This window comes from Mirounga angustirostris, unplaced genomic scaffold, assembly GCF_029215605.1.
Source record: "Mirounga angustirostris isolate CCGP_5_RB_7025 unplaced genomic scaffold, mMirAng1.0.hap1 SCAF_9, whole genome shotgun sequence".
Lineage (NCBI taxonomy): Eukaryota > Metazoa > Chordata > Mammalia > Carnivora > Phocidae > Mirounga > Mirounga angustirostris.
This window is the reverse complement of record NW_026991717.1, coordinates 4,663,184-4,677,800: the sequence shown is the minus strand read 5'-3', so window position 1 is coordinate 4,677,800 and position 14,617 is coordinate 4,663,184. Positions and strand designations below refer to the sequence as shown.

The 14,617-nt window shown below is 48.5% G+C and overlaps 1 protein-coding gene across 7 annotated transcripts in view; it reads right to left on the bottom strand.

The window, feature by feature from the left end:
- Positions 1 to 14,617, bottom strand: part of LOC123860848 (small ribosomal subunit protein eS17) — a 100,306-nt gene that overhangs the window by 15,953 nt on the left and 69,736 nt on the right. For all 7 annotated transcript variants that reach the window (XM_045899321.3, XM_045899323.3, XM_045899322.3 and 4 more), the window contains 2 exons: positions 2,800 to 3,026; positions 838 to 1,090 (listed from right to left, as the gene is read on the bottom strand). In XM_045899321.3, the coding sequence (XP_045755277.1) occupies positions 838 to 1,090; positions 2,800 to 3,026 (480 nt within the window). The remainder of the gene's footprint in view (positions 1 to 837; positions 1,091 to 2,799; positions 3,027 to 14,617) is intronic.

Genomic DNA, 14,617 nt, shown 5'->3' with positions numbered 1-14,617 from the left:
CCTCATCCAAAAGGAAGGTAATGCCATTTCTTAGGCAAACAATGGCACTAGTACAAACATGGGTTGCCAAAACCATTACGTGAACAAGGTGGCAGAAATATCAGGAGAATGAGATCAGGCCCAGCTCTACGACGGGAAAGACAGACAAACTGAAGCCTGTAGAAACAAATGGGTGGAGAAACTGAACATTCACTTAAGTGTCATCAACTCCAGAACCCCGAAGAGCTGTCAGGAAGCATCTCCCTGAAGCTTCGGTGAACAACTTACTAAGACTTCTTTACTTCCAAGTACCGGTATAAGATGAGGAACAGATTCCATACGTGTTTAGGAGAACTTAAATGACAGAACCTAAGGGTTCCTGAGAGGCCAGGACATCCCTTACCTTAGAGGCTGACACAGGGACCACCTACCCCACAGCGCATCCCTGAGCAGACCAATCAGAAAGCCTCGGGGAAGAAAGCTCCAGCATGGGTTATGTCTGACAGGTCTCTGAATTAGAAAGGGGAGAGGCAGACAAAATCCTGGGCATCACTTCCAGGGTTTCTCCTGAATACACCCACCCGTGAAAGAACCAAAAGCAACACTCTTACACAGCCTATTTCCACAGAAGAGCACAACAGAGAGGTGGGTCCAACCCTGTACGGGCACAGCCTCTTTCCTCTCTGCTCAGCCTCAGAGAAGTTCCTGAGTTTGTCCCGTTAGCACACAGAACAGACCAGACTTCACCACACAACCAAGTCCCCTCTGGACAGTTCACCAGTCTGTGAACTAAGGTCACTTACTTCCTGGGCCCAGAAGGAGGCCTCAGGCCCCAGGCAAGGCCATGGCCACACTCACCTGCAGCTTGCCGGTGCAGCCTGGCCTCTCTCTCGATGCTGAAGGGGTCTTTGGGAGCTTCGAGGAGGTCCCAGGATGGCCACACAGAAGCTCCTGGCCATCTCTTGGATGCACTGGTTGGGGAGGGGCTGACCGCAGCAAGAGCAGCTTGCTCTTGGTCCATCCGGGACCCAACCCCCATCTTTAAAGGGTCTCTGGGACCACCCCCCGTCAGAGACAGGAAGGGCAGGGGAGGGGAAATGCGAAGGCTGGACTAGGGGAGGAAAAAGGAAGATACAGGTTTTTAAATGACAGTTTTGTTATAAAAGTAATAATCACATTCTATATAGAAATTATACCATTTAGCTCTGATATTTTCTTTTATGTATTTTCTTCCGATGCATTTTTATTAGCTGTTCTTATACTAAAATTTAAACAAATCCTTTTCTCCCCAACTCAACATTTTTTTTTCATATTTCCCAGTCTTCATGGTCATTTTTAATTAATTTATGATAATCTATTTAGGGAACAGGCTACATTTCACTAACCTATTCCCCTGTTAAACATTTAGACACATTCCAAGTTTTCAGGATTCTAAACATCAAACTTTAAGGTATAGCTTCTTCTTACTTTGTGTGGTTTTTTTGGGTCCAGTTCCTAGATGTAAAATGTCAAAATGCTTTCTAGGAGGGTTCTGCTTTCTATCAGAAACATAGGAGAGTGTGGCTTTCACTATAAGCTTATGTCAAAGCTCTAAATTTTTACTAACTTAAGTGGGTAAAAATGATTCCACATTATCAAAAAAACACAAACTAGTTACCCAGAATATTTCCTGTAAGTTCAAATACTGCCTCTATCTCCCTCTTCTGTGAGCTGTGTGCCCACAACCCTTCATCAATTAACCCTTGAGGTTGGGTATCTGAGAAAATTCTTTCAACAAAATCCCAAAATATCAAAGCTAGTTATGAGGTAAATTTCCAAGACTGAGCCCCATCTGAATAACAGAAGTAGAACCAGAAGCATTTTATAGGGGAGTAAACTGAAGTCCAGAGAATCAAAGGGACCTGCTTGTGGGCACCCTTCTGGAAACATGGCCTAAACAGATAAAACCAACAAGCAGTGGGAACACCAACGCCAGGTTTCGTATTCTAGGACAGGCTGACAGGAGACCAGGTGGGTCCTAAAAGGTCATGCAATGGATGAGAAACGAACCACATCCAACGCTACCAGTCCTGGATACAGAAGAGAGGAGGGTAGGAAAAGAAGCCATCGTATTCACTCAACAGTCGGCTGAGGGGGTTTGGCAGTGGAGAAAGTCAGGCTCAGAAGGCACCTGAAATTGTATGTTATCTCAGGATGGTTTCTCACTGCCATTCCCATGTATTTACTTCTCCCGTCCCCTGTCCCTCGTCTGTTCTAATCCACCCACCAATTCTACTCAGCGCAGGTACCCCTCCTGCCACACATGGCTGTGGGGAAGGAGCATGTGGTACGTAAATTAACTGAGTTCATACATTCATCGTGGCCTCACGCAGAGAGGAGGCATGGGTCAGTAAAGAGAAGAGAGGAGCTACAGTCAGTCTGATCTGGATTAAAATCCTAGCTCTGATAATGACTAACGTGTGATTTTTAAATCTTCACTTAGAAATCTTGAGATAACACATGTAGAGGTACACGAATGGTACTGTTTCAAGGCTCAAGGAAACAACCAAACAGATCAAGAAAGAGAACAATGCAGGACTCCCATACTAACTCTTCAAATTATTTCTCAAAGCCCTTGAAGTAACTTGTAAGAGGAGAGTCCGCTGCCTGAGTCCTGAAAGGTACTGCTCAGTGAGAGTACAAGGCATCGTCTCCTCTTGGTAGGTGAAGGTTCTCTACACCGATTCCATCATTCCACCTCCCGCCAGCACCCTGACGGCACACGCTTTCCACGGCACGCTCACTCGCCCTGCCCACCTCACTGCCCGACAAGTTACATACAATCAAATCTGAGAGATGATCCGATCCAGAACTGAAGCCACTGGTGTCTGAGTCCGAGGGGCTGCTAGAACGGGAGTCCAAGATGGGCCGGGTGTCCAGGCGGGATCCTCTAACTGAGGGTGCTGGAAACTTGTCCACCAAGTCAGATCCAAGGGGGTCCAGAGGCAGGAAGCTCAAGGGGGGTTTCCCCAGGACATTGCCCAGTGGGTTGTGAAGCATGCTCAGTACTAGGAAGAAAGAAAAAAAAAAAATAAAGAAGTCTCACGACCCCTTCGTTTTCTTACCAAACAACAGTCCCTCCCTTTCCTCCCACAGCTGCCCGAGAAGATACACGCAGGCACACCCCCGAAGCACAACAGAACCACCGGGAGAGGGTAACGGGCAGACACTAGGGCCCGTGAGAGGCAGTTCCAGGACGGCTTTCTGAAGGCCAGAGTGCTTGCTGCAGCAGAACTGCTCTCCGCCACCCAGACTTAAGGGTCAGGGCCAGTATTTGGGGAAACTGTGCCAGCAGGAACGCTGGTCACGGCTACTATCAACGTCTGGACGCGCACGCCGTGCTGCCTGAGAAATACCTTCCGCACAGTTAGGAAGCCCAAACCACACTCCTTCCTTACCGCCTGCCAACGTCTTTATTCAAAGAATTCCCACCTTTGTAACACCACCTAGAGCCCCGTGACAGAACTTCATGCCACGCCCCACCAGTCTGATTCAACACGAGCTCGCCACCTCCTCTGCAAAGCTCCCTCACACAAAGTGCTTGCAGGTCAGACTCTCTGCTATTCACTCCTGAACTGCGGACACTGAGGGTGCAAGCAGAAGGACAGTGTGGTTAAGTCCACTCTGGCTCAAGACGAACCTGGGCTGGAATCCTAGGTCCGACACCACCCCTCTGTGGCTGTGTGCCCTGCTAAGCTCGTGGAGTCCTCATTTTCTCATAAGGTCTCGAGTGGAATAGCAACTATTTCACAGCTTCGTCGGCAGGGTTCAATAACTAAGACAGCAGATGGAAAGTGCTCAGCAGAGCAGTGCCCAGCACACAATAAATATTTAAATACCAAACATCAAAAAAGAATGAAGCAAAGGGGACGCCTGGCAGGTCATGATCCCAGGATCCTGGGATGGAGCCCCGTACTGGGCTCCCTGTGCAGTGGGGAGCCTGTTTCTCCCTCTGCCTCTGCTCTGCTGCTCCCCCTGCTTGTGCTCTTTCTCTCTGTCAAATAAATAAAATCTTAAAAAAAAAAAAAAGTGAAGCAAAGGCCAGAAGAGGTAAGGGAGGTAAAGTGGAAGAAGGGGACAACATCTTTTTTTTTTTTTTTAAGATTTTATTTATTTGAAAGAGAGAGAGAGAGCACAAGAGGCGGGAGCGGGAGAGGGAGAAGCAGACTCCCTGCCGAGCAGGGAGCCCGATGCGGGACTTGATGTGGGACTCGATCCAGGGACTCCAGGATCATGACCTGAGCTGAAGGCAGTCGCTTAACCAACTGAACCACCCAGGCGCCCGGGGACAACATCTTTCCACCCCTGGCCTTGAAGACATAAGGAATCCAAAGGAAAACATGCCTTTCATCCACGAGGATGAAGAATAAAAGGGCTTTGCCATGGAGCATGGCAGCACGAAGGCTAGGGAAGAAGCGTTCACCGGATAATGTTTTCATCGGAAGACGGGAAAATGTCCACCTCAAAATGGCTGCGGTGAAACGAAAGTACTGTGCAAAGTACTGTGCGTGTGTCTCTGTGCGTGTGCGGGTCTCTGTCTCTGTGTGTGTGTGTGTTTGCGCACGCGCAGGTGCTCGGTAAGCGGTGGCCATACCTGGCCCCCCTCCCCAGGTCACAGAGCGACACACAGGTGGTCAGAGCTGGCTTCCTCTCAGGTTCTGTGGCGGTCCGAACGCCAGCTGGGGGCTGTGCTCGGTCCGAAGTGGCAGGAATGAACCCCTCCAGGCCTCCCACGCAGTCACAGTGAAAGCAGGCTTCGGGGGGCACACACACACGCCCTTCACGACAGAGTGCATGTGCCAGAGGAGACCAGCCCGTCTCCTGTGACCCAAAGATGAAGATAAGGCGGGTGTACCTTTAACTTTTTAAGTGCAGGGGATACTGTGGATGTGTGTGTGTGTTTTATTCTGGTAAATATATCCTGGATTCTTAAAGAAACGGTCACACCGGTTTCCCAAGGGGATGTACCACTTTATATTCCTACTGGCACTGAAGAGTGTCTCCATCCCCTCCACATCCTGGCCCCCACCTGGTACGCTCAGTCTTTTTCATTCTAGCCAGTCTGATACGCGTGTGTGCTGGGGGGCGGTGGGGGGGGGGGGGCTCTCCACCACCTACGGCAAAATTTTTTAAGAAAATATTCTTTTAACTAGGCCTTTGAAAGCAATTTTCTAAGCACGGGCCCGTAACCCTATGCTCAAAGTAAGCGTCTCTCAATGCTTGGATTCGGACATCCACCATAAATAATCCTTGTCAAACTTCTCAAATACTCTTGACAAGCCACTGCCTCGGTGATGCACAAAATCCAAGGCCCTGAGCTCGTGCCCTGAGATGAGAAGGCAGGAGATGTGAAGATTTATTCAAGGCTTCTTCTTGGTGCTGCAAAACCTGGCATGAAAGTGCTGTGAAAACTAGTGGATCATACATATTGGCCTTAAAATGGTACTAATGCCCTAGAGGGCCTCATCTTCCTTCACATTTTACAGAAGTGTAGGGTGCCGAATAACAAGGTATCATACAGAGCTTTGAAAACCAAGTTTGGGCGTGCAGACCTCACCGTGAAGGTACTAGGCAGACACTGAAGATCTGCTGTGGGGGTGGCTGAGGCAGCTGACAGGAAGGCCCCCCCTGAACCCGGGGGCCCAGCTGAGAGACTATGTCTATACTTGATGGGCCACTCTCACCACACGGGACCCATACAGGGCTGTGAAGGAGGAAGTGGAACAAGAGCTGATGGAAACAGCTGCAGGGGAGGGGAAGGATGGGTCATGCAGTGCAGGTGAAAGAAATGGGTCAACACAGTGGATGCAGATGCAAACCAGCCATTTCAGTGTGCTGAGAGCTGCAAGCGGGATAATGGACAGACAGAAGAAACAGGAGGTGGTGGGACGGTGAACACTGAGCTTTGAGGATGGCAAGACGCAGGATTGTGACCAGCGGTGGGCTGACATGGAATGTATGAGAGGCTGGACAGGACATCCATAAGGAGATGAAAGGAACTCATGGTGAAAACTGGGCCTGTGGTTAAAACCAACAAACACTGAGATCCTCAGAGAAGGAAAGAACTGAGAAATTGGAAGGAACAACAAAAGGAATGGCCCTGAGGTAAGTGGTAGATGAGGCTACCTCATCTCCCGCTTGACAAAGCAGCACCATTGAAGAGAAGCCCCCAGCAAATGCACAGGTCAGAGGGGGCATTCCCCAGGAAAAGACAAGACACAGGGCTGTGTGTCAGTCCTAGAAAAAGGTACGGCACTGTAGGGAGCCCCACGAGTTCTCAAGGGAAATACAGCATAAAGCAGCAGAAAAAAGCTCAAGAGAGGATGGCTGGCCCAAAGGGCTTGTGTCTGGGGGCGTCAAGGACAATAAATATGGGCTACAGTAACTGTCTTCACCCAAGGTTTTGAAAAAAAAGTGTATTTGGAAGAGTCAAAAAGCAACTTGGGTGCCACTGCAAACTACTTTTCTCATTCCCATCAGTTTCTGTTCACTACCGTTGTTGGTACTTCTGTTCTACCAGCCACAAATCCATCCACCTCAACTAACATGCAATTTTTTTTTTTTTTACCATGCCCACAAAGGTATCTTGAGACTCTGTCAAATTCCTGTGCAAAAGCGAGGAATTATGTCTACAGCACTCCTCTCAATGTGATAATAAGCTTGTCTAAAAAGAAAATGGCATGACAACCCACATTGGCCACTAATGAACTCACTTCCTTAAGTGCCCATGGTTCATGGTCAATCATCTGTTCCACAGTCTGGACCAGGTTCAGTCAAGCTCCTACCATTCACTAACACCAACTTCCACTTACTGCACATAGAGTATGTGCCAGATACTTTGTTAGAAGCACTTTAGGTAAGTAATCTTCACTAAACCCTAAGCAGTAAGTCCTATTACCCCATCTTAACAAAAGAGAACCCAAGGCTCAAAGGGCAAGCATTGGTATAAGTAAAAGCTAGTGAGTGACAGGATGGGACCCAATTCTTTCTGATTCTGAGCTGTATCTTCTGAAATGCACCTTTCACTAGCTACTTTTATTATTTTTTTTAATACTCAGGACTTTACATCTTTTTGTCTTCCTGTTCTCAACACCTCTCTTTTGTTCAAATTCCTTTAAGACCATCAGCTACTGACTGACAAAGCTCTTGAGCCTACCAAAGGTCAGTGCCTTGGGATCTAAATCATCCAGGCCTTGAAACTTCTCTAGGGCCTTGCCACTGTAGGAACTCATTAAAAATGCATTGTGGGCTCCACTCCAGACCTACTGGATCAGAACCCGCATTTTGAACAAGATCCCCAGGAGGTTTGTGTGCACATTAAAGTTTGAGAAGCACTCATCTAGAAAAACCTGAGGCTTGCTACATCAAGCTTCTCACCAGTTCCCCTCACCACACCCCAAAAACCTTTCATGTCATTATTTCCCTTGACTTAAAAACTGTAGGTTAAACACAGCTCTAGTACAGCATAATGGCAACTAATACCGAAAATAACAAAAGCACGGTGGCTATACAGGACATTTTCCAAAGAGTCTGATCTCTGAAAACATTGGTGGGGTGCGCAGAGGGGAGTAGGGTGGAGAGAGGGAGGGTGATAGTAACAAGGAGCAAAGAATATATAAGGGTGGTACAGACTGGGGCGCCTGGGTGGCTCAGTCGTTAGGCATCTGCCTTCGGCTCAGGTCATGATCCCGGGGTCCTGGGATCGAGCCCCGCATCGGGCTCCCTGCTCCACGGGAAGCCTGCTTCTCCCTCTCCCACTCCCCCTGCTTGTGTTCCCTCTCTCGCTCTCTCTCTCTGTCAAATAAATAAATAAAAATCTTAAAAAAAAAAAAAAAGCATGGTACAGACTGTAGTAACAGTTTTGGGAAAAATGTTGACCGGAGCAAGCTGAATGTTGCGAAAAATATTCAAGACAACCAAAAGACTTTGTCAGCTCATACTGGGCAAAAACAAAGGGAGCTAGGACCTACTGCTTGGAGCAGACACCTGTTAAGAGAGAAGGAAAAGTGCCACGAAGGACACTACTGCGTCAGGTGACAAAACCCAGACTACGAACAACAGTTTAATGAAAGTATTATATCAACTTTATGTTGACTGGAATTGAGAATGGCTTTGTTATGTAAGAACATCTTTATTCTCAATGGTTCAGGAAAAACTTATGTAGAGACAGAGAGAGAGAAAGAGAACATGCAAATGATAAATGTGAATGTCAACAATAGGAGAATCCAGATAAAAGAAATACAAGCATTCCTTGTATAAGATTAACTTTAGTAAATCTGAAATTATTCCCAAACAGAAAGTTTTTTTTAAATGACACGAAGGAAAACTAGTCAATTCCCACTGGACTTTCTCTGCCTCTTTAAAGGTAACTGGATCTAGCCTGAAAAGGAGAATCAAGTACAAGTAATAAGGCCTAGAATCCCCAGCGGGGATGGCAGGGGAGGGGAGAGGGATGATAATTAAGTACCTTGCGAGCCTCTGCCTAGAAGAAGAAATAATCTTCTTTTAAACAAGCTTTTTAAAACCTCAAAAACATTTGTATGAGTATCTGCAGGCACACATGTGGACAAAGTTCTGCCTTCTCAACCAAGCATGCCAACCCACTCCAACAGTAATCAGCTCAACATCTGGCAGAGAGCGGGTGATCAATGTCTGCTAAGTAGTACGGGAAGGAAGGGGGCATCACATCGCTTACAGCCAGTATGCTCACTGAGGCTACACCCTTTCCACCAGGGTTATTCAACTTAAGGACACAATACTGACTTAGAGGCAATTCGGAACTAGGAGAAAAAAATTTCAGTTCATCCCAACCCAGTCCATCACCAAAACAGAGGTTGAGAGAGGTGGTTACTTGCCACATCCAATTTGTGACAGTGCTCCTTCCGCTGGCTTCCAATACTTTCTTCAAAAAGAACTAAACATATATAGGTACAGGCGGAAGACAGCTACTCTGCTTGAGGAAGGGCAAGATGGAAGAGGCACCTCCCTGCCATCTGTTGGGATCCTTGCAGCCATGGATACACACTTCCACATTCAAGTACGAAGAGCAGGAAAGAGTGCTTCGCTGAACACCATCCCAGCCACATAGAAGAAAAGGGGTAAGGCTATTCTGATGGCTCAGAAAGGGACAATGCCATCTAGCAGACATAAGGTCTGGGTGCCCCGGGATTAATACCACCTAGGCCACATCAGCACCTCCATGCAGTTTCCTGCAAATATTACAGTGGAAGGGGCCAAGAATACAGCAGGAGTTGGTCTAGAAGATACAGGGAAGATAAGAAAATCTAGTATAAACAGGTCTAGGATTTTCCAGGTATTTTGATATTTCCTTCAACCCACAGAAGGAGCCAGGTTTCTGGAAACTGCCACCCATGGTCAGATGCCCTGGAGTGACCTGACTGCCCCTAAATTGTCAACTCACACAGGGCCTGGCCAGGCAGTTCTTTGAATGTCTACAGACCAAAGGAAAAGCTTCTGGGGAAGGTGGGACCTCATTTCAAGAGATGGAACCTGTCTTGCTCTCGGCTCAGGCCGAGACCGTACTTCCCTTGGCGTAAGGTTGCCAGCACTGATCCTTAGCAGCTGAGAATCGGGAGGGAAGGAGCCAGACAGCTAGCAATTGATACGTTTCCCTCTTCCTAACTTGAAGTAGGAAGTGTATCTACTGGAAAAGCTTCATAACCCTAAAACAGTGGAAGTGATAGGTCACTTACGCTGCAGGCCAGTAACTTATCTCGAAGTCCACTTCCCATCACAGGGCACAGAGCTTCACCAAGGCCAGATGTCAAGTATTAACCCAGATGGCTTGGGGGGTGGAAAGTGTGAGAGAGAAGTCCATAGTCACCCTTCAATGGGAGCCAAGGCCCTGACCTCTGCACCCTATTCCTGAACTCCACCACTTGGGAACCATAGGAAGTCTGAGATTTACCAAGTCCCTCCAGCCCCGGGGGCCAAGCACATGGCACTTGTATCTTCCAAAAGTGACTAAGAAAAGCAGTGTGCTCTTCCTGGGGCAGAGGCACTCATCCCCACTCACATGCTGGCAAGAATCAGCATCAGCTACAGACAGCTCTCAGGGAAGTCACGGGGCGGGGGCGGGGGTGGGGGAGAGGACCTGGCAGAGGGTTCCATCTCATTAATGCTTCCTCAGAGGGTACAGGAGACCAAATCAGCAGTAATATTTTTAGACCGATTGTTAACTTTCTCCACTTTCACCCTTCTATGCCAGCTCCTGTGGGTTTTACAGCTGAGTCACTGTTCGAATTTTCTGAAGCCTTCCCCAAGAGTACAAAGTCACCCAGAGTCTGATGGTGGCAACAATAATGGCAGCAAGAGCTTGGCACTGGATGTGGGTATTGCAAGACACTGTCTGAGTTTGAGCTCAGCCTGGGGAGAGACTAGGCCCAATACATCAGAGGCAGATGCCTGCTATCTACTGGGAGTAGTCATGGAAAAAACCCAAACCAGGGGCCATTATTTCTAGCCTGAGATTTAGGGCCACACACCTGGAACCCTTCCTTCCCTATCCCAACCCTTGGTTCTAGGCTGCTTGCTCAAAACCCATCTGAAGGCATAGAGGTAGGAAGGGGTAGGGCAGCACTCACTCCAGGTGTAACAGACTGCTCTTTGCCTAGAACTCCAACACTGCAACTCTCCACTGCACTCCAACTCTGCACCCTACTCCAACTCTCCACCGCACCCCAACTCTCCACCCTACCTCGACTCTCCACTGCACCCCAACTCTCCACCATACCCCGACTCTCCACCGTACCTCGACTCTCCACCGTACCCCGACTCTCCACCATACCTCAACTCTCCACCATACCTCAACTCAGGTGGCAGTCTTCTGAGTGTCAACTGCCTCCACCGACTGTGGATCCCACAGGTCCAAGGTGGTACCCAATATAGCCTTTCTCCCCTGTCCTGCTCACTGGACAAATTCCCTTACCTGAAAAAATGACATACCCAAGTCCTACGTAAGGTCGGCACACATGCTCTCCTACCCAACTTATTTCTCACCTAGGAGGCACCCTATTGTTTACTGCTTCCCAGGCCCTCCCTCCTCTCTGCACAGAAAGCTATCCCTCACTAGGCTACCTGACTCCATGACAGAATTCACGTTCCAGTGTATGACAAAATTTTCTGTAAATTGCGTCTTCATGCCTTAGAAGCTATGGAGGTTCAGAGATACTGATCTTTGAAGAAATCTATCCATCCAGCTGATCAAAACAAGTAGGAGGCAGAAGAATAAGAGAGACCTTGACAGAATTCTACAGTTAAAACTACCCAGGATTAACAACATGGGGGCTTGGCATTCATCGTTCATTCAACAGATCCTTATAAAAAGCCATTACCAGGTACTGTGCTGCATGCTGGGGACAGAGCAGGACAACCTGGATAATGGAGTCAGATCTGCACAACTTGATCGGGTCCAGGAAGTAAGTCCGTGTTCTACGGACGAGAGCCCAACTGTGTTTTCAATGTCACCTCAGAAAGGCTGTTTGGAAGGGCAGCAGTAGCAGAAGCAAAAGCTGATCCAGCCTGCCCACCAATGGGGAGCCTGCAAGTAACACATAACCTGACTGATTGGTTAGCAGTCAGGGAACAAACCAGAGAAGGTTGACAGGTTAATCCCTGAGGGGCCTTCTATAGGACAGTAGGAAAAAACAAGACATGGCCTCTGGCATCCTCAGACTGAGCATCTGGTCTACCCGCTGGGCTTCAGTACAAGGCATTCATTAGGAGTCCCTCGCTTCCAGGCCCCCCGAAAGTAGATTCTCAGTCACCCCCCTTCCTGCTGAGTAATGCTGTATGCAAGAGTCCCAGGGGGAGTCAGGACGACCGATCCATCCGGTGGTGCTGCTGATGAGCAGACTCAGGTGGAGGGGAGTCAGAACGGTCCACTGCACGCCCTGTCCTTGAGGGGCCTCAGCAAGGGAACACACCACCTCTGGTCAGACAGCCCCGGGGCTGTATGTGGAGACACCTTAACAGAAGTGTTCTTGTCCAACATTTTAGAGTTCTGCTTACAGGAACACAGATGTAACAGAAAGCACAAGAGTTTTGGAACAAAGAGACCTGGGTAGAATTCTGGCAGTTGTGGGATTTCTGGTACTTCACAACCTTTGTGAGCCTACATCCTCATCTTTACAACAAATGTACACACCTCACAGGACTGTGCAAGCATTAAAATCACGTGATGGACTTCACGTAGGAAGCAGTCAGTAACTAGTGGTTTTTGTCATTCCATCCCCCATCCTGAGCTATTGAGGACAGCTTTCAGAGCCCTGCTGTTCCAATACAGGACAGGACTTAAGACACTGCCAGGAAGACAAAGGTAGTGCTGGACACAAGACCTGGGGTCTAAGGGAAACACCCACTTCTAACAGTAAAAGGGCTTCCTTCCCAGCAAGAGGTGAGGCCTCAGGGCAGGCAGAGTCTAGAGAGCAGGACCCCACAAAGTACCATATCCCAACGAATACTGGCCTTGTGGGCACAAATCTCAAAACCAGATTCCACTCCAGTGTCTTCAAACAGGCCTCTGAGGCCAATGGAACCCATGCAGCAGAAGGACCCTAGTCCCTTCAGAAAGGTCTCCATGTTCTGGCCTCATGCTGAGAACCCAATGAAAGGCTGTCCCTACACCAAAACAAACAAACAAAAACAAACAAAAAAACACCCCAAAACACTTAGGGGAGAAAACGGAAGCACCCATCATAGCAAATACCATGCTGCGTTTGATATGCCTTCTCACCGCTTTTCCCTTGAGAGTCATGGGGATTTTATTCACTGATGAATAACCTAGTACCTGGCACACAGCTAGGGCTCAATGACGGATAGTCTTGGCTAAATTTATTCAAGCAAAAGCCCTGCCATCTCTACCCTTGCCCCCAACATTGCTAAATATTTAAAAGTGGCAGAAGATGGTCAAACGTAAAGCCATAGCTACCTGGGGCAATGTATCACCAAGCAGAGCCCAAGGAATAAGCGTGCACCTTGAGCTCCACACAGACAGCCCAGTACCATGCTGTGAGGATAACTCCCGGACTGTCCAGAGCTGCTGAAATACCTCCTCCCCGCTGAAGAAAGTGAGCTAGTTGGTCTTCAGATGGGAAGGCAGTGTAGGCACTGGAATGTGGGCTGCATGTTCCCACATTGCTGGCAAGGGTGCCCAATCTGGCCCTGCAGCTGGCTGGTGGGAGGCCTACTTCCTACTCCAGCAGGCGGTACCCTCATGTGGGCTTTCCGAGAAGGCCCCGAGCTCAGACGAAGAAGAGGGTGGCCATCACCAAAGCTTCAGAACTCAAGGACATCACGGATGTCAGGGATGAGTGTGTCCTTAACCCTCAGAAAGGAAGACAGAGCCACACCAACCCTGCCCACAGCCAGATCATACCACTGGGGCAGCCCTCTGGTCCCTGTGAATGCTAGGGCCACAGACTGCAGTCCCTCCCTGATCCACAGAATCATGTAATATTTATCACTAAAGTGCCTGAGATGAAAGGTGGAGAAATAAATCAATCCCCACTCTGGAGACAAATAGCCGTAAGCACAGGACATTCAGTAGCAGGGAAGCCAGAGAAATTTTGGTTGTGTCCAAGCTATTTTTTACAGCCCAATTTCACAGTGACTTTCAGGCCATGTTCTCCAAGGCCCAGCTGGGTCCTCTTGCAATTCTATGTGCTATAATACTTTTCAAAAGGACCCCTGCAGCTAAGACAGACCAGAGCCAAAGAAGGGCCACGCCCCAACCTGGTGTCAGCGAAATAGTGCCTTAGTCCAACAGGGATCACACAGACAGGTGCCCACCTCCTCTGTGAGCTCTTCTGTCTTTTGCTCAGATACCGTGGGACTGAAGACAAGGCCAGCTTCATAGGCCATCCAGGTCGACCTCAGAGTACCACATAAGAGAAGTGACCATGGCCTCCGAGTTAAGATCTCCAGACACAGGATACATACTTGCTTGCCCAGGGGAACAAGGCACCTACCAACATTTCTGGACAAACCTGAGTCAGCTCAAGGCCAGTACTTCAAGAAATTCTACCTTAACCGGAGGTAGTTACTTAGGGCAAAGCTCTTCCCCATCCTCAAATTAAAAAAAAAAAAAAAAAAAATCCAGCCCCCTACCCCCAATCAAATGGGATTTTGCTGAAACAACTGGCCATTAAAATGCCAACAGACACAACAGTCCCAGGCTCTGCAAAGCATTCTAAAAAAAGACCTGCGCCAAACAGGGTGGAGGCCAGAGAAATCAACAAGACAGCACCTTGCTGCCTTGACTGTCAGTTTCCGGAGCAGGGGAGGCCGAGGGAAGGATGGCAGGCTCAGTGCATCCCATGGTCAGCACCAACAGCAAATGGCTGCCCCACCCCCACTACCTTTCCATCTTCCCAAAGTATCTGCTGCTGATACTCTTTTTATTAAGACACAATTTACATAAAGAAAAACACATGGATTTTAAGTTCCCTATCATATTTCCTAAGTTCCCAATTCTTCCTGAATACTCCAAGACTTGGGTCCGGCCAACCCTATGCACCCCCCCCCCACCCCCCGCCCCACGTACTGCAAGAGGGAAATAAACAGGCACTGGGAAGGTCTC